The 22,459-nt window shown below is 23.9% G+C and overlaps 2 protein-coding genes across 2 annotated transcripts; one reads left to right on the top strand and one right to left on the bottom strand.

Annotated features, from left to right (window-relative positions):
• Nucleotides 1-10,863: 10,863 nt before the first annotated feature.
• LOC105365754 (CCAAT/enhancer-binding protein) lies at nt 10,864-13,468 on the bottom strand. Its single transcript, XM_011503988.1, has one exon. The coding sequence runs from the start codon at nt 12,862-12,864 to the stop codon at nt 11,689-11,691; it is 1,176 nt and encodes a 391-aa protein (XP_011502290.1). The 5' UTR covers nt 12,865-13,468; the 3' UTR covers nt 10,864-11,688.
• Nucleotides 13,469-17,053: 3,585 nt separating this feature from the next.
• lolal (longitudinals lacking protein-like) lies at nt 17,054-19,459 on the top strand. The gene is made up of 4 exons (XM_011503989.1): nt 17,054-17,374; nt 17,954-18,185; nt 18,314-18,528; nt 19,437-19,459. Exons 2-3 carry the CDS (start codon nt 17,997-17,999, stop codon nt 18,506-18,508), a joined length of 384 nt encoding a protein of 127 aa, XP_011502291.1. The 5' UTR covers nt 17,054-17,374; nt 17,954-17,996; the 3' UTR covers nt 18,509-18,528; nt 19,437-19,459.
• Nucleotides 19,460-22,459: the final 3,000 nt, after the last annotated feature.

A 22,459-nucleotide genomic window follows, 5' to 3' on the forward strand; every position in this document is an offset into this window, starting at 1 on the left:
ATTGCATAAATTTAGTTGATTACTATTGTAATATAATGTAATATAAATTCAAATAATTCTATAGTTAATTACTTAAGAATATTGACTTGAATGCTTATCAAAACAAACTGGATCTTTGGTCCTGTTTTTATAAATTAATATAAAATTTATTGTTCTAATATTATCGGTTATCATTTTTAACTTTCATATACGATATTATTTGTATATCTTATCCTTTTCTTGTATAAGACTGATAAAAAACATTAAATTCATGTTGATTAATTTAAATTATTGATAAAAGAATAATAACAAATAAATGTTCATATTTTTTTCTATATTCTTAAATTTTGTTGATACCCTATTAAATAATGATATGCACAATTATATAAATAGATGAATTAATAATTTTCTAAATGACTCTTGAACTATCTATTGTTTACTTATTCACAGTTAAGTGGTAGAAATATAGAGTATTCATAAAAATCACGAAAATTATTTGCTCTTTACAAACCTAGTATTTTATGACAATATGAAATTTGAATTAAAAAGGGTATTCATAAAAATAAACTAAAGAACCAAAATGTGCCACAGCCCCTACGGATCAATAAACGATAAATAAATCAGTTTTAGTACGAATAAAATGTAGGCTATGCAATAAACATAATATAGAGCAGCAGTGTTATAAAACTTTCAACGTGAACAATTACTTAGATTAGGCTAAGAAAGAATTCGGTCTATGTATTATATGTAATCTAAACAGAGTCCGGTAATGACAAAGTCGTTTACTAAAAATATTAAAATGAGAATTAAGAATAAAATATTTATTTTTATATAAGAAATAAATTAGAAATGAATAAAATGTATGACAATATTGATAACCAAGTTTGGGGAAAATTTTTTTCATTTTTTAAATAATTAAACAACCAATTTAAATACTAATATAATTAAGAATACGTTGTACTATTTTTCTAATATACAATCAAATGAAACTTATTTACATAAAAATTATTAGTTCTCTACAAATTAAATCAAGAACCAAAAAAATATACAAATAAGTATAATAAAAAGATTGAAACTAATTTAACTAAAATAATAATAATAATAATAATAATAATAATAATAATAATAATAATAATAATAATAATAATAATAACAATAATAATAATCGATTTAACTTTTAATGTTTTTTTATTTAAGAATTACTAATGTGAATTCACGTGAACTAAGGTTATGCTGTTTATAATATAATATAATTCAAATTTTAGATTATAATTTTGTATTAACATATTAATATGTGTATTCCCTCTATTACAAAAACATAACATTTTTTTTACATAAATCATTAAGAATATTTATATATTTAAATACATTCATGTATACTTTACATTTATTTCGAAGATTTCTAATTAAATTCCTTGATATTTTATTTAATACAATCGATGTGACTCATATAATTATACTTACAAATAGATTAATCTTATAATCAATTAATTTTTAATTTTGCATAATTTCACATAGTGTTCTGTTTATAAATAAGCTGTTTACACAAAGCTCCATATGATTCTACCCAACATAAATTCATACAATAATTAAATACGATTAATATATATGTCATAAAAGCAAAGTATAATGTTATGTAAGAAATAATCAAGAAACAATATACCCAAATAATTATTTTAATTCCATATGTACCAGATGACTGTTATGCAACTTTTCATATAAAATTAATAAATGCTATACTGCTGTTACTTATAATAAAAATGTTTGTTTTGTAAAACATATGACCAACAATTATTTGAATAGAGTTAATAATTATAGTAAGAGTATAAATCTTCAACTGTTTCTTAGCATACATGGGTCAGTATTATTTATCCTAAGAATACAGTTAATTAATTATTTTGGAGCAAAGGAACACTTCGATTCATCAAATTACAATGATTTACTGGAAAGCATAGCTGGTCCAAATTTTTATTTATAAAGTTGATATTGAGAAAGTGTCTAATCAAGTCATGTTCCAAATTAGCATTCTAGTCGTTGGTGCCTAATATCATATTATTAAATTTAAAAAATGTTAGTGAATCAATTATTGAGAGAAATGAGAATTTTATGCAATACAGAAAAGTAGTATATCCGGTCAGTAGTATTTATATCAATCATTAATACTATCTGAATTATCTACGTTTAAGCTACTAGTTTTTTCTATTTTTTTTATTTTCTATTTTTCTATTTCTATTGGTTTTTTTAAAAAATAGTAGCATAGAAAAGGTAAGAAAATTTCATATTAGGCAAAGAAAGATTATTTAAAGACAGCATATAGACATGCCAAGGAAATTGTAAATAAAATCTTTTAAAAAAATAAGAGAACGAGTTTACCGATGGATGTATACTTTCATGATATTTATGTACATATATACATTTGATATATAAGAAATTCAATCTTTAAAATTAGTGATTATATTAATGAATTCAGATTTCATTTCCAGAGAATATCAATACAAACAAAGAAAGACATTATTAAAAAATGAATTTGCATTAGAAAAAGTTTTAAAAAGTGAACTAATAGCGGAAAGATTAATATTAAGTTATAAGAATATGTATGAAGGCGAGAGAAAAGAATTAACAGAAAGAGAAGAAATGATAGTGAGAGAGAGAGAATAGATAGAGAAGGATGGAGATAGAGAGATAGAAGGAAAAAGCGAGGGAGGGTTGAGAGTGAGAAGGGGCTAGAGAGAGAAAAACCGATAGAGAGAGAGAAGGATAGGGTGAGAAGGCGCGAGAGAGGATAGTGAGAGAAGAATAGAGAGAGAGAGAGAGAGAGTGCGAAACTGAGTGGGAAAGTGAGAGAGGAGTGAAGCAGACAGAAATGATTGTAAACGGTATTTTCCTCCTTATGGTCGGCAAAATAATCTTTTACGTAACATGAAATGCATGAAAAGATTGTAATCCATGCATTACTATTACTGTTGTAACATTCTTTTCAGAATTACATAGTTCGTACGTGGTTATTATAAAAGCTATTAAACTTAAGAGAATTATAATCAATTATAATCCATTGTCATCGATTAAAATGAACGATAAATTCTTAACTGTTCTATTATTACTAGTTATTTACTGATAAATAAAAAATTATAATTTAACAAATTACTAACAATTTAATTAGATCATTAAATAATTAATACAATTTACTCTAATAATATTTATTATATATTTGATTACTCAATAATTTTTTATTAATCTGTAAATATATTATATTACACTTTTTGTAATATATATATAGATTTATATATACAACAATAGTGATTATATTGATAAAAATCGTCAGATATTCATAATAAGTTCAGTTCAGTATAAAATTTTATATTTTCACAGACATTTCATTAAAATCTTCCTTTATCGTTACCTCGATACAAACGAAGGCTGTAGAAAAGTGAAACTCTCAAACGAGGTCACACCTACATCACGTATACATATATTATACGTTTGCTGCTAAGCTTATACCCCACAATCTCTGCAACGAAGAGTGTATCAGCAACGCATTCATTAAAAAATTTGAAAAAGATCTATACTACACCCTTGTCTCTACATTGTACGCGGAATATGAAACCGTATAATTTAATTACGCGCAATCATATTTTTATTCTCTCTTTTGTATACCTAAAAGCATATTGGCATTCAATAATTTCTATTACATACTTCATTTCAGAAATTGAGCACATTATTCATTACATTAGTTTTAATTATTATAACATTACAATTTATAACTATATATATTTGGTAGATTAAACTATAATTATGTTTTTATTGTATTGTTTTTCATAATGCGTAAGATATAGTAAAGGGATTATACAATTGACAATTTACTTATCTCTTATTATATTTGTAAATTAATTTTTAGAATTTTTTATTTGTTATCGACTTAAAAACGTATTTTTATTTTATTTATTGCATTAAGAAATTTTTATTCCGAAATATATGAAAAAGAATATTAAATATAAATGATAGAAGTCATTTTCACAATTGATTTGTCATATAAGAAAACAATATATTTTTATTATTATACTCAAGTATGAAAGTCATACTTTGAATGATTTTTGTTCAAACTGAATAAAATTAATTGTAATTACATAACTCTTTTGCGAATAACTACGATGCGACTGATTCTTTTCTACTTTATTTTTATTATATTAATGCTAAGAAAATTATTATTATCTTGATTAATAAAAATCATTATTATTATTACATTTTCAACTACAATTTTCTTTTATATTTACAATATTTTATTAAAAAAAATTTTATTGATACACCATATAAATAAAATTTTTGCTATGTTAAGTAAAGTTTTGAACACCCAAAAATACCTTATTTATTTTCAATTTGTATAATTTGAAGTTATACAAATACTAACACGAGTAAAAATATAAAAAAAAACAAATTTATTGAAACCCTCACAATATTTTTTACATACAGCTGGAAATATCAATATATCAAACTTAAAAAATAAGATTATATTTCAATCTCGTTTCTTTTTGACTCCCTTCTGAATTTATTGAATCTATTTTCATACTTTAATCTTTTATTTACACTATTTCATTCTTTATTTTTAAATTTCTATTATTTTTATCCTACTTTTATCCAATCATTACGAAAATAAAATATTTTTTCCCAGTTTTCTTTGAAAATATTTTTTATCATTGTACTTTAAATCTGATATTATCCTCCATTTTGTGGTCTTCAAACTCTCTCTTTCAGTATGTCTGTCTGACGCATCCTAACTTTCTCTCATTCTCTATCTTTGGAATCCGGAACTGTCTATAATTTATATAATTTTAACCGTTATTATGAAATTCATTCGATAAAAATTAATTATTTGAAAAATATTTAATAAAATCATATTAATTTTCAAATAGAATAAATAATGTACAGAATGTTCAAATGTTATAATTTAAATAAATAAATAAATTTTTAAAGAAATAAATTAAAAAAATTATTGAGCTATAAGCTATATATATAATTATATGATTATATTATATATTGTTAATAAATATATATTTAGAAATAGAAAGGGAAATACTATGAAAATTAGTATTATTTCGTTATTAAGCTATTGTACAGATGTAATTTTAATCATTATGTAAAATAATGAACTAAATTTACTATACATATTCATTATTTATATAATATCTAGTAAAAGAAAATATATAATAAGCTAACGTAACTTTCTATTACTTAACGATTATCAAAAATCGTTGATTGGAATAACATTAATAATTTTTATAAATTTGTAATATTATTGTTACCTAATTGAAAATAATTTTTAACAATTTATAATATTTTTATTGATTAAAAATAATTAATTTTATATAATTTATTGTAATATGTTTCTATTCGATTTAAAGATTTTCTCACTGTCTCACACTATTTTTATTTCTAATGCTATTACATCTACTTTTAATGCAATCGACTACACTATTATTGCAGTCTTGATATCCCTATTTTAGTAAATGATATTAGTAAAAATTTGACCATAACCTTATTATAGCAGGAGACAGAATAAATAATCATATTATTAATAGATAGATAAATTAATTGATGATAGTTTTATGTGTGTAGACGAATGTATTAACTGATTTTTATTTTATTCTGTACCTTAAATAGCAATTAATAAATTTAATTTTGATACATATATATATATATATATATATAAATAAATTTAATAAATTACTTTTAGTTTATTATGTTATAGTTTATTATAATCATTCATTTAAAAAATGCTTTACTTATATTTTTTCTTAAATAATATATTTTTTATTTATTGTAATATTGATAATAAGGTATGAAAAATAAGTGGTAGAAAAGAAATATTAGTATCATTTTAAGATTTAATAATATCAATATATCTTTAGTTTTATTTCCTACAATTGGTGAGAAATGATATAAGTAGTTAAATTAATATATAATTTGACTTATACATTTCAACAATTTCAATAATATGCAGATAATATACACATATATAAATTATTAAGCATAAATATTTTATATATAAATAACAAACCCTATAAATGAAATTTATCTATAAAACCTACAATCACAAAATAAATTTTTACAAAAAAATACTCATAAGATATAATATTTAGAAAGGTATTTCCTAGATATTTGAAAATTCTAATTTTACATTATTATAGATAGTACTAAGAGATTAATAATAAAAAGAAAGTTGTTAAGCCACCGAAATTTTTATAAATGCACATTCATGTTTATAAGAGTAAGCAAGGTATGTATGTGAATATTGATGTTTAGAACATAAATTTAATTTTTTCTTATTTTATTTACGATACAAATTTATCTTTAACATTAACTTCAATACAAAATATATATTTAATATATTTCATTTTAGGAATATATTTAGAGATTCGTCTTTATTGCAGTATAAACAAAGCTGTGTCAAATGTACTATAACATTGTTTGGCTATCTATATGCTACCTAAACTTCGAATGCTATTTAAAATATTATCGACATATTTTTCACATTACCACGTTGAATACTTAAGCATTAATTTTTTTATTCAAAGAATAAAAGTATTCATAAATATGAATAATAATAAGAATAATAAAAGATTCGATAAATTTTAAAAACCTTGCAATTTAAGAAAACATATTTTATAATAAATTATTTTTATACTTGTTTTGACTTATAGATTTTAATTATATTTATATTTATAATCCAAAATATATTAAAAAAATTATTCAAATATTAAATGCCTTAAAACCTTAAAGTAAACAATAATGAAAAAATGTTGATAATACATTATATAAGAAAAATATTCTAGTTATATTAAAATTGTTGAACATATAATATATAAATACACTTATAAGAAAACAGTAAACTGTCTTTTTGATAATTATACACATATAAAGAAATCTTTTTATGATCAATTACCATATATGGTCATTAAAAAAAATTTTAATTTAAAATTGGAATGTAAATATATATATACTGGTATTCATATTTCTTGTATGTAAATGTACAAACTGTACTATTATGAAATTTTACACACACGCATATACCACATGCATATAAATAAAAAATGAGAATAATGAAAATAATGGTTGAATATACAAAATTAAATAAAAAACTCTATACCAAAATTATTAAACATTATAAATTTTTGGCATATTATAAGCAAATAATTTATTTGCCAATTTTTAAATAAAATAAATAAAAATAAGAATTAATAATAAATAATCTCAATTTCTATTATATGAAAAATTGAAAACAGTTACATTTACTATTTGGAAACCTGTATGATACCAATTATTAGCAAATTTCATTTAACTCGAGAGAATCTGAAGCCAAGAAAGACATTGAATTGCGAAAGGGCTTCCCTGTTCCATTTATTCATTAGTTGCAAAAAAAGAAGGCAAATAAACGCAAAATATCACACAGCAACTTAGTTAGTAGCCAACAAACTCTTCCTATTTATAACGTCACATCAGATGAACATAACAGTATCTTAAAATAACTCAGTGTTAAAAACTGCATTTAACGACAAAAGGTATTCATTTCGCAGAAAACTATTTTTAAGGCTTATAATAAATCATTTAATGAGATAAAAAAATATTTATTTTATATTTATATATAACATGATATTTTTATAGTTAAGCTATATATATATCAGCTGCAGACATATTTTCATAATTGCTATAATTTGTATTCCTTGAAGTATTATATTCTATATAAATTACTTCAAAGATAAATATAACTTAATTTTTTTAGAAATTTATTTTAATAAGTACACTTTCCATACAATATAATAATGAATTTAATATTAAAATCATATAATCGTTTAATAATCGGTCAATATTTTTATAGATACATGCCAGTGATTTTTTTTAACATGAATTTACTTAATATATTATAAGATTTATACTGTAGATTTATCTTGTAGACCTTACACAATATTATATCAGTCGATAAACATATTGTAATTCTGTATATATACGACTTAAATAAATATAGTTTATCTTAAATGAAGTCTTAAAGAAGAATAATTATTCAAAATAATCTTGAATAATCCAATATAAAAAAAATATTTCTATTATATATGAGAAAATGCAACAAAATCAATTAATAATCTATCACAAGCTTATTTAATTGAATAATGAAAGATTTAAATATACAAACAAAAAAAGTAACATTAAAAATTTACTCGCTAATTTTTAGAAATATATCAATCGCAAAATTAAATATTATTCAAAATATTATTAATTAAATTAATTCGAAAAATTTGAAAAATAATAATAAACCAAATATTCTTAAATATATATACAAGAAAAATACATTTAAATATAAAAACAATACATAATAAAAAATTTACATTCTTTTTTTCAGTTTTAATTCGAATTAAACATTTTTACTGTATAATTTTTATCGTGTAAAAAGTAAATTATGTAGCATCTTAAAATAATTTTTATGGCATATGTATACTATTTTAATATTGTATCTCACATTATTTAATTGCATTAAATTATGAAATTTTTAAATAAAATCATAAATTATTTTTTATTGGTGTGTTTTTATGAAGTTCAAGATTTTAATTGGAAAAATATTATGTATGATTTAAAAATTTAATAGAAAAAACATTCAAATTTAAATTAAGATCTCGTTAATCAAAATGAAAAATTAAATAAAGTGCTTTCATATCCAAATATTATTATCGCTATATCACATTAAAAACTTAGATTATCGAATTTTAAATGTTTCTAAATTACTGTAAAAGATGTAGTAGATTACTACGTTTTCATATTGAAATAATTAACAAATCCGTTTTCTTTTTTTGAATACTATTAAGTGCATAAGTATACTGTGTAGTTAATATTTTTTATGCATATATATTAAATTGCTTGATACCATGAATCGTATTTTAGGACAAAACGAATTGTAATTTTTTGAAACGCATTGTATATCTATATTCATTTGCCAATAATACTAACATAGTGTGATTCATGTTAAATGAATTAATTTTTAAGGCACCTGCTGATTTCTTGTTGGATGAACAAATATATTATTGTTCTTTCATTATAAATTTTCATGATTTTATCTTTTAATAGACATTTTAATTTTTTAATGTTCATACTGCAAATGTATATGATTGTTCTGCAATCATAAAATCATAACCTAAAAAAATAATAAAACATCTATTTGGAAATAATAATTACTACAATTTATTAAGAAACTAGAATTTTCTTAATACTGCATTAAAGGTATAATACTGTGAATTTGAATGTATTAATAAATTTTGAATACGAAAGCGAAATTACCAATTTTTTAATATTTTATTTGTTAATGAATAAATTTTTCTAGTGTAAATATATATACAATACATTATATACAATTAATATATTAATACAAAATCAATAATTAGAAAGATGTTTAATCTTATTGCATTGATTGAACAAGTATATTTTTTATAGTATATTTTTTTTCGAAAATATTTAGATATATCGATATTCTTACAAATTTAATTTTTAACTTTTAGGTGATGGTATGTAATAATTAGATTTACAGTTCTAAAATTATTTTGATGGATTAAATGTAATATTTAGAAACATAAAATATTGATTTTGTATTTTCCGATATATACTTTGTAATTATCTCATTTTTAAAGTATAAATAATAAAAAGGCTTAAGGATCAATTAAAGTATGTCTATATATAGATTTTAATATCAAAATATATTTGTGCATAAACAAGATGACAACTGTGACAGGTAATATCGTACCCAATATTTGTAGTCGTTCATACAGACATGCACTGTTTCTGATCTCTCTCTCTCTCTCTCTCTCTCTCTCTCTCTCTCTCTCTCTCTGTCTCTCTCTTTTTCTTTGAGTTATTCTCTTTGCTTTTTCATCTTGATCTGCTTACGTATAACTGTATACAAATATACATAAACATGATGCATAAACACATAACATTTCTTCTCATTTTCACTGATTCAATAGATTTTCACTTATTTAACTGATATTAGGGATAAATGAATCTGAGCATAAATTTATCTATAATTTACATTAAAACATATGTATACAGTTCTATGCATACATTGTGACAAGCGTTCACACATGCACTTTTATACATGTATACATTATAATACTATATATATACATACATATATATATATATATATATATATATATATATATATATATATATATTTTATATTTATATATATATTTTTTATATTATAGAATTCTAGAAATATTCTTCTTATATATGTATTTTATACAGATATATAAGTTATCCACGGGTATATATATATATATACATACATAGTATCTTGGTACTATAAAACACACAATCGCGCACGCACACACACACACATACACACAATAACTTATACATACTCTGTTCTTATATTCGTATCCTAATAATAATTTCACTCGTTCTCATACAACAATCAATAGTTGAACGAATGAATAATGAAGCCCGCTTCACACATGGTAACTAAATTTAGGACAAGAATTGTAGATAACACCATTGTGATATTTCTGTCTTCATGCGTATATTTTTCTTGTTTTTATTTTTTGTAAATTTTATAGGTTGTATTTATTAAGCGCTTCGTAACAAATCGATTATATAAACATATGTCAAACGTAATTTACAATATTCAAATCTCTCTTTTGCATTTACTCTTACAATTTTTCTTACTCCGCCTATTCCTTTTCAACATCGTTGATTTTTTTGGAAAAATATAAATATACACACACGCGCGCGCACGCACGCATATATATATATAGTTAACGTTCGATTATTTTTAGGAAATTTTGAATAGACATATATATTATAAACATATCCATTCAAAATTTCCTAAAAATAATCGATCGTTAATTATATGAATCACATTATACGTCACACAAAAATATGTTACTATACAAAATTGGTACGACCAGTTTCTTTAATTTGTTGTACTCTATTTATAGATAGAAATTAATTAGGACGAAGAAGCATGGGAAAAATAAAAATTATAAATGTTAAAATGAGATTTATAAATATTTGCATAGTATGAAAAATAAAAAAAAAAATGAAAAGTTGCACGTAAGTGAGAAGAAGCAAGATGATGAAAAAATCTCGAAAGCTCTTAATGGAGAAATACAGATTCATCTGATTAACGGAAATGATAGTCTAATTGTTTAAATGTTATTAAAGGAGCGCATTGAATCACAACACCACGTGGAAAAGCCTTGTAAGGGTTTTCATGCTAATTAATCGTATCAAGTGGTTCTTGGTTAGTCTATATTTCGTACTCATACACGTCCTCATTCATTTTTCTACTTTTAAAGCGATTGTAATTTTCACATTGCTTTCTGACGTTACGTATTCGTGTAACGATAGCACAAGGGGGTGGGTCCATCAATGCATGGGGAAGTCTCATCAGGGCTGATCCGGCCAGTCTTAAGTAGAATAAGATGAAACGCCGCAAGAGGATAGGCCAAGGTAAGACATAATACAGAAAGGTACACCAGTTAGTTTTACAGCGCGAAATGATTGGCGGTGGACAATGCTATCTGCGCACGCGCACACAAATACGAGTCACCTCCCCCGAGGCCGATCATCAATGAATAACTCAGGCTGCTCTCCGTTATTCTAGCACTATGTGATCTCTGTTACAAATGAGTCTTTTATCCTGCGGAGGCTGTTTTGCCCAGATTCGTATTGCTACATTGGCGGTCCGCCCACGTGCTGTTGAAACTGGTCGATGTGCCTTGAGATTTCACGCTGCAACTGCTCTGGGAGTACGCCTACGCTACTAAAGAGAGATCTAAGAACATTAAGTTCTTCCGAGAGGATCTCTACCTTCTTACGTAATACATCATTTTCCTTGACGAGATGCTTTACTCGCTCCTCAGTTTCACGTGAACGTACCTTCGCCTTCTCACGGCTTTTACGTACGGCGATATTGTTACGTTCACGACGTCGCCTATACTCATCACTTGCCTTGTCTACCGACTTTGACTGCTTACGTGAGGTAACAACCGCGTTCGCGAGTCCTGCGTGATGCTGCTGTTGTTGCTGATGTGCTAACACAGGCTTCATTATTGTACGACTGTGCTGCTGTTGCTGCTGTTGTTGTTGCTGTTGTTGTTGCGGCTGCTGTTGAGGATGCTGCTGATGCATAGAGTGATGGCCTGCTTGCAGACCCGAACTAGGTGTTAATGTTGTAAATGTTGGGCCTGTGCTTGGAAATGAACTGCCGACCCCTGGATTGTAGCCGCTAGGAGTATATTGCTGACAATGACGACGGTAGTCCGCAGGATCTAGTGGTTCCTCCTTAATACTTGGCGATTCGCTACTTGAACTGTTGCTGTCACTGCAACTATTGCTTCCGTGATGATAGCTTGCGGCGCTGTGTACCGGTTGAGGCATGTAGGCTAGAGTAGCAACTCGCGGATAGCCGCCTCCATTGCTAGGGACACGTGCATGTTTAAGACTGGTATTACCGTTGCCGTTACCACTTCCGGCTCCGGCACCCAGCATATCAAGTAGTCCGTCATTAAAGTGTGAATCATCGATGAGATGCTGTAAATCCAGGGAAATTTCAGGAGTGTTGAGATCCGTGAGCTCGCCTGCTACAGCACAGTGCTCAGCATACTGTTGGTGCAGGCTAGCTTTTGAAGCCGATACTTTACTTACACCATTTGTTTGTTGATTATGATTTACCTGTAGGCTACTGTTGTTGTTCTGATTGTTGTTATTATTATTATTATTATTATTATTATTATTATTATTATTGTTATTCTGGGCAATCAACTGAGTCGACTTTTTCAGATCGACCTGCATTTGTTGTTGGCCTACTTGATGGGCTTGCGCGTCGTACATATTCGGCGATTCCATCACTTGTCTTAATCACACATCACAGATATACAGTATGGTTCTCTTCTCAAACATCAATTATTCCGTTTCTTTGAGCCTAACTTTTTAACTCTTCTTTCCCCCTTTCCTTATCTTGCTTTTTTATTGTTTGTGCTTTCTTTTAATTACTTACACTGAATCAATACCAACATTTATATGGTAATTCTTGCATACCTTCTGAGATATAAAAAACTTATCTTTTAACAGACGAGTAGTTCTCACTTTACACCTATATTCACAATTTCTGAAACTCACGTGACTTTTCAAATTCAGAGAAAGAATCAACGGAATTTGAAAAGTAGTGAACAAAATCAAGTGGAAAACAGCATGCGTACAAATATCTCTCACGAGAGTTGGCGCGCGACTGAGCGCTTTCACGTCATGCCGTAAGTTTTCAAAGCCAAGCGGACAAATAGCGAGAGCGCGTTTAACGTAAATTCACCGTACGTGCCTTAGACCCGAACTCTACGCCTGCGTCCAATCAACATCAGACATTTTCTCCCACTACTGCTCTTATCTTTATTCCCTCTTTATTTTACACACTTATTTTCTCTCTTTCGCTCTGTCTTATCCGTTTGCGCTTATACCGTCTTTTTGCGCTCCACTGTAATCATTCTTTAGTCACTGAATCTTTACATCCATTTTTAAAACTGGTTTGCGACTCGCTTCTAACTTTTTTTATATTTATTATTTTCTTGGCTCGAAATTTTTTTTCTTAACGAGATTTGACTTTTTTAAATATCCATTACACAAATTATATAAATTTATTGAAGATCAAAATTATTAATTAATTAACAAAATAATTCGTACGAAGATCTTCATAATAATCGTATCAATTTTCAGAACGATTTATTTAATTTTTTAGGTAAATATTGTAAAATTAATATACTTTAACCAAATACATTTGAAATATTAAATATAAAATTTTTTTAATGTTTATAATTTAACAAACTAATTTCAATGTATACTATTTTATGCTTTCTTTTGCGTATCTGAAAACTTACTATTAATTAATATAATAACATGTTATTTAGTACTTGTTAATTAGAAGTAGCATTTTAACATTCATTGATGAAATATATTTTAAAAATTTTAATTCTTTATATAGTAAATTAATTTTAATAATGAACGTGCTTTATAACATTGTCTTGTATTCTTATATATAATATATGATTTATGTTTGTATTTTTTTTTAATAAAATAAAAAATTATAATCTAAATAATATCAGAAATATTTGTAAAATGTTTTGATCAATTACCATCTTTTAACACATTTTTGCAGCATTTCGTACTTTAGGTAGAAAAAATTTTTATTCATCTTTTTTATTCCTATTTTTAGGAGTGTAATTATATAAATCAAATATTGAAAATCAATTCATATGTTTACATGCTTTTAACTACTTTAAATTAGATAGATTGACGGTCGCGAATGAATGAAATTTAAATAAATTAAACTGAAGAGTGCGATAGCTTATATAAATTAAGGTATTACTTTTCAAAATTTTGGAAATATTACTTCTAAAATATAGTGAATTTTATAAAATAATAAAATTTTATTATAATCATAAGAAATTAAAATATTTTTTTTAGAAGCAAAATTTTAATTCAAATCATTTAAAAATATTAAATTAACTAATAAGCAGGAAGAGATATACTTCTAATGCCGTCTATATGCATTTGGGAATAAAATGCCCAAAAATATATAAATTATTTAGAATGCCAATTTATAATCAAATTACGTGAAAAGAAACAATATAAAAATTTATTAAAAAATGAAATATGTTGGTTAGTAAAGGGGCGGTTATTGAAAGCAAACTCCTCCATTGGCTTCGGGGAGGGTGGCTGTAGCAGTAACACCTTCTAGGCGGGAGGCTAATGGCCAAGCCAAGGGCGAATCCGCCGCTCTCGTCCTTTGCAATGCCATGTACAAGCCACTCCTACCTTATATTTTATCCTTTCCTTTAGCCAAAGCATACTCAGAAACCCAACAAACAGAAAAAAATACAATATCTAATTTTTTGACGATTTTTTATGAACTTATGATTCTGGCAATTCTTGGCAGCTATGTTATCAGTAATTTATAGAAAATAAGATTACAGATGTAATATTCTTTCTAATTCATATTTGAATATTACAATAAAGTCAAAATTATTTACTAGTTTTTCTACATTTTTAAAAATTGTAATTAAAGATATGTAATTTTTACTTGATTATTTTCATTCTTGTTACATATTGGATTTTATATATTCTAATTCATGGAAGTAATTAAATGAATTTAAAATATAATACATATTTTTTAATTAGTATTGCGATTAAACTACATATACTGTAGTATGTTTAACTTCTAATATACATACGATATTTAATATTTTAAAAGGGTTTATATTACAAAATGTATATTATTTGTTGTTCCAGTCAATATAAGAAGAAACTATTTATACCAAATTAATAGGCCATAAAGCAGATTTTGACACGTATAAAATATCAATTATTTATAAATTAATTTTAAAAAATATATTATTCACAATTTGTTTAATAAATTTAATTAATGAAATACTGTATTGCGTTAAACACAATTACAAAAGTAAAATAAATTTTATAATTTCAGTATTCTTAATCCAATATCAAAATCTATTTTAAGATTATAAATAATCTATAATTTTAATAATATCAAAAATTATTGTTTTAAGATTATGTCTAGCTTATAACGCAATGAAAATTGTAACGATAACTATTAAAAACTGTATCATTTGGAATAATTGTTTTCTTTTCTTAAAAAAAGGAAAGAAATACGTTGAAATATTGTTTTTAATGCTTCATTCATATATTTTAATGAAAAATATTTTTAACGGTTTTAATAATAAATATTGTACAATAAATAAGTGGAATAATTTCATTAAATTTATTTATATATAACCATATTCTTTATTTATCTTATTATTTATTTATAATCATACATTTTTAATGTAGAAAATAAATTTAATGCTAAACATTAAAGTTATACAAAATTAATAATTTTCAAATTATAGTTTTAATATTTAATATTAAATGCACCAGAACTAGAATCTGTTTTAATATTAAAAGCAATATGAATACAAATCAGAAGTTGCATAGATAAACAACGTAGAACAGATTAAAGATATATGAATCAAATTTGTAATTAAAATATTCATTTAGTTGTATAAAATTTAAAAATTAATACTTATAAAATGTTATTCAGCTATATCATTTTATCTAGCAGGACATACAACACATAATATTTTATATACTGAAAAAAAAGTAATTTGAGATTCTTAAAAAAAAACTTAACAAAACAATCATAAATCATTAAATCATAAAGAGTAAAATAAGAAATTGTAAAATAAAAAATCAATAATTATAAACTTAATAAACTAACGGGCTATACGATACTCTTAGATAACTAAATGTATGAAGTAGACATACGCAGATAGCCCAATAAATAAAAAATATAAATGGAAGGTTTGGTAGAAAAAATGTAAATTTGAAATTTAAAAGAAAATTTAATGATGATCATATATTGATTTTCAATATATGATTACGGAACTTAAAATAAAAATATCAATTACGTAAAATGAAATAATTGTTCATACATTAATGTTTCATTTTAATAATTTAAAACCGTTATAATTTATTTGCATTTACATAATTTTATTAGTTTTCAAATAATATTTACGTTTGGTAGATAATTTTAATAGGAAGTTTTGTATCGTGTCATATAAAATAGGAGGAATATGTATGGATTATAATTAGTAAAGTAATTGTAGATTTTAAAGAAAACTTGTGTTCAATACAATATAGTAATCTACATCAAATATGTATATTAACTACGCCATCTTTAGGTGGCTTCTACAATGTTTGATAGATATACTCTAAAATATCAAATTCATACAGATTCATATTTTCTGTTTCTCGACTATCAACGTAAACTACATCATATTCTGTCATTACATTCAAGGAATTAAAAATTTCTTCATTATTTTGTTTATTGCTTTTGTACAAGAAGCATTAAAGCATAATAAAGCAAATCGAAAACAGGGTATTCACATTGAATGTGAAACGTTAGAAAGAAGACAACTTAAATTAATAGAAAAAAATCTAATGAGTCAAAAGTCATCACAAGAACTGGTCGAAAAAAGGAATACTGTCTGTATTCTTTTAAATCCTTTATTTGTGCTTAAATTCTAGACAGCGTGTAATACTAGATAATACATATACTACATATAACACAGAGTGTTAGCATTACGAATTGCGTCGTGTGTATGACTGCGCGTATAATATAGATTCTGAAAAAGTGTAGTTAACTGTACAGTAAGAGCTTTTTCAATAACCTCACCATACACTGCAGACCTGTTTTTCTCTGTTCACCTTGGATGATCATAGTATCTTCAACTTAACTTTACTCATAATAACTACTTCCAACGTAAAATAAAGGAGCGGAGTAAAATTTTATCGCATCTTCAATAAGGAAAAGGTAAGTAATTTATTACAATTTTTGGAAAAACTATTTTCGAATATTTCTTTGCAATAATGAGGAATTGTATATGATATATATTTAATTATTATTATCCATACATGTAATTATTAATTCATTTAACTCTTGATAGAGTGAAAAAAAACGCTAATCAATAAGCGTAATTGGTAATCGAAATCATATTTTTGCAAAGGCGGGAATTATAGTAAAGTTAACCTACAAGTTCATTACACGCTCCGAAAAATCAGTTTGGTCCTATTTAATAATTCATTTCTTTCATTTCTTGTTACTAAGAGAGGTTTGCTTTGGTCTTAGTTTTCATAGTATTGATTGTTATACCAGCGATTATTTTTATACTATTTTTTTTTATTACTTTTATAAATTTATAAATTTATATTTATAAATTTTAAAACAAAAGGTGAAGATTTGATTTGGTTAGTTTCTAATTTTTATAAATAAGGTGTTTTAACTTATCGAGAACTGATATAAAATAATGTCTTAGTATTCTTTTGTAAATTTGAGTACAAATTGTAATAGATAATTTATGATGTAAAGAAGATTGATTTTCAATATTTATAGGTAGTGGTCACATAATAACAACAAAAATATTGTGAAAAATATAATGGCTGGAGAACAGCAGCAATTTTTTCTCAAATGGAATGACTTCCAATCAAATATGGTTTCATCGTTTAAACATCTGCGTGATGAAAAGAGCTTCACAGATGTAACATTAGCATGTGATGGTCAAACATGTAAAGCACATAAAATGGTACTATCTGCATGCAGTCCATATTTTAAATCATTACTAGAGGTAAGGCTATATAAGTAAACGTTTAAACTATATTAGAAATAATATAATTCTATTATAATTAATATCTATTATAATTAATAGTTAATTTGCAAACTATTATATAATAAATATTTATATAATGATTATAGGAAAATCCATCTAAACATCCAATTATTATATTAAAAGATGTAGCATATAGTCATCTTCAAGCAATTTTAGAATTTATGTATGCAGGCGAAGTAAATGTATCCCAAGATCAATTACCAGCATTTTTGAAAACAGCAGATCGATTAAAGGTTAAGGGATTAGCAGAAGCTCCTGGTGCCATTAAAAGGGAAGGTTAAATTTTTTACAACTATATACGGTATGTTTAATTAAGTATAATTTTATGCAAATTTATTAATAAAGTATAGCAGTATTGTGCAAATATTCAAGATTTTTTTAACTATTATTCTTTTATTAATTCCTTAATTATTATTAATTTTTAAGTACAAGCAAACAAATAATAAATAATATTAAAATGAAAGAAAACAATATTATTTTAAATTAAATTTTAATACGATTACATATTGTTAAAATGTAAAAGTTTAAATTTATTTAATAAATATTTATTTTTTCTAGTATAATAAATGATTATTTTTTAATAGTAGATGCTATCATTATAAACTTAAATTTTAACGTAATATACAACTTTTCTTATTTTTCATTGCATTTAAAAATATAAATTATAAGAGATATTTTTTTAAATTATCAGATTACTTTCCTTATTTAGACAGATATGGTTTTTAAGTTTTTAAAAGTTTGTTTCAATAATCATTCAAACATCATTAATATTAATTATTAACATTAAAATAGAAAATCTATTATTAAATAAGACTACAATTATCTATATATAGCTTAAATTAAATTACATATGCGCATGTTGACTTTATTTTTGTATTATAATAAATTATAGATATCAAATTTTAGAAATGACATTTAATAAAATATTCAAATAAATTTAATATTTTATAATATTATTTTAAATAAGTATAATACATTTATAGAAATCTTTAAACATCCACAAAGCTAAAAATTTTTCTGATTTGCTTATTTAAAAATACTTTTATCATGCAAAAATTCTTTTAAGCATTCTGAAAAGTATATATAATTAATTTTAAATTTGTTTAAAATTTATAATAAATATAGAAACACTATTTATGTATATATAGGAAACTACAACAGTTCTATTATTTTCTAAAATAAATATAAATTAATTTACATATTTTTCAGATATTTTGGAAAGTGTGCGGATTTAAAAAATGAGCGTAATGTTATAAAGTGATTGCGTTAATACAAACTCCACATATATAAATACCACACCAATTTAAACACATCTGCACTAGACATACTGACTTCTAGTTCTTGGCTAGAATTAATATTATCATAATGTAATCCAAAAACTATACTTATGAATATTATTTTTATTTAAATTTAAACTCTTTTTAATGAAGTTTAAATCCATGATCACATGGTTTGTTGATGTTTGTTTTGATCCCAATATTATTACAATTACAGTAATTATATTTTTCCAACTTATATTGCAGAAAAAATACAACTTATGACCATTGTTAAATGTATACATTGATGACCAGGGCTGTTTTGTGAAGTACTGAAAAGTAAATGTCATTTATTTAAAGTAATTACATTAAGTATAGTATTTAATCAGATTTTTAAAAATATTTATAATTTATGACTTGTGGTTGTCAGTATTGTCTCATAAATTTTTCTTAGGACAGTAATAATATGCAGAAATACTTTTTTAAGCTTCTTTTTTATAAATAAAATAATTTCTGGCCACTCATATAATTTTGAAAGTCTTATTACTGCAAGTCATAATTTTTCTTATATTTTTATTTTAAAATCTGTTACCTTTTGCTTATTAAAATGAGCCTTTAAAAAATAAATCGATAACTAGATTAATATAAAAGAATTGAGTGTTATGACTTTCAGTAATTATGGCTTTGTATAACCAAATACTGCCAGTAATGTTTATTGGCGTATGCACATTATTACCGATAGACCAAATTTATTTATGATAATAATATATTGAAAGGTTGATTGTCCTGAACAGAGGCAAATAAATTATTGTAACATAAAGGGAGCAAATTTTGTAAAGCTAGAGCGCACAGTTATTCTCTCTTTTAAAGGATAGGACCATTGGTGAGAGAACAGTGAACATTGCAAAAAAGAACTGCGATAAATTAAAAGAAATCAGAAATAAAAAATAGAATATATTGTCGAGTTTCGAATTAATTTAAAATTGTATATTGTTTATTAATACAGATTAATATAATTTTGGGCAATATTATACTTTTCGATAATTCTAACCATTGATACTATAAAATTTTGTTTCTAACTTATTGATGGAAAATATTGTTGCTATGTTTTTATGTATACAAACTTCAAAGAAAAAGTAATGCTATTTGTAATATTTATCTTAACAATCTAACATGCATTTTCTGTTTTTAAATAAAATTCCGATTAAAATAATTTATTGTTATGTTACTGTAACGATACGTGTACTTCATAAGTTGGTAGATAATAAAATAAAGTCAAAGCAACACAATTAGTTCGAAATTCCAAAAATAAATCTGTTTCGTTCATTGAAGTATTTAATTGTAAGCGTCATCTTCGTCATTAAATAAAAATAATAAAGACTTTGTAGGTATAAATGGCAATTCTTATAAAAAAGTATATAATTATATTTAATGAGTTCAATTCTTAAAATTTTAGAATTCTTACATATTTAACGATCACAATTGATAACAAGAATTTTAATATAAAAATATACTTTTGTAAAATATCAATCCATTATTTTTCTGTATATCGATTGTATTTTATAAATTAAGTTTAAAGCTTTTTAAAGGAGCTAACAAAAATAGTAATTCTTTTTGAAATTTTATAGATATTTTATATTCCTAATTTTTTGTCCTTAAAAATAATTTCTCTAATTATTGTTAGTTTTGATACTCACATGGCTCGATGATGTCTACGATTATGATATAAAGATGTGAGATATAAAATAAATTGTGTAAATATATGAAACTTTGTTTTATTTCTCTTTTTCTACTTTAATTACAATATTTGATTATAAATTTAGCTAATATAAGGGTAGTAGGTGCACCAACTACCTTTATTTTATCTTTTGTTTTCTGTATTAATTTTATAACCAAAAATTAAAAGAAAAAGATTACATATTAAAATATTTCATAATAAAATTAGCATATATTTGCATAGAAATATTAAAAATACTAAATTATCAGTGTATATAATTTTAATTGTTTTAATCGTGGTCTTTAATAAAATACGTACAAAAAGATATGATCACACTTTGAATGTAAACACTAATGAACAGAATTTGAAGTTTATATTCTTATAATATATTTTAATTCATTAATATTTACATATAAATGAATAATTACTTGTTTAATTGGATTGTTCAATTAACATTCGAATCAATCAAATTTATCATTATTGATCAAATCGAATAATTTCGAAATTTAAAAATATATGTATATGTAAAATACGGGATATATGATTAAAACCATAATTATGAAATATGGAAAATTTAAAAGCTATTTAATGTAATTGTTGATAATAATTAGTTTTGTTTAGTTTTGTTTTAAGTTTTGTCCTATCATTAAGTACATAAATAAATGTGTAAAATACTATATACATAGGAATTAATAATATATTTTATATTAATAATATTGAAAGTTGATTTTCTGTTACTTACATTATAAGTAAATTTATATAATAATTAAATAAATAATGTATACTAAATATAAATACATAACTAGTTTTGAAGCAAATTTAGATTCTTTTAACATAATACTTTATTAAATAAATAAAATTACAGAAAATTATATATAATCGACTACATAATGTTATGAAATTTTAATGTAAAACATTTTCATTTATTCATTTTTAGATAAAAATTTATTTTGAAGAGCAAAATTAAATATATTCCTAAGCATGCCGGTTTTTTAATCAATATTTAGAACAATTTTTGTCAATATTTGATTTACATTTTTTTTACTTGCCACAGAACCTGTTGATTATTGTATATGCACGTAGATTTTAATTAATTAAAAGACATTTATAAGTAAAATAAAAATGTTATATCTAAAATATTCACATAGGTAATTTACCATATTCTAGATAAACAATAAAGGAATTATTTATTTCCAGTATTCTTAAAACATAAATGGCAATAATTCTGTCAGATATTGTTATTGTTACTACTTGCACTA

This window comes from Ceratosolen solmsi, unplaced genomic scaffold (assembly GCF_000503995.2).
Source record: "Ceratosolen solmsi marchali unplaced genomic scaffold, CerSol_1.0 scaffold26, whole genome shotgun sequence".
In the NCBI taxonomy this organism is placed as follows: Eukaryota; Metazoa; Arthropoda; class Insecta; order Hymenoptera; family Agaonidae; genus Ceratosolen; species Ceratosolen solmsi.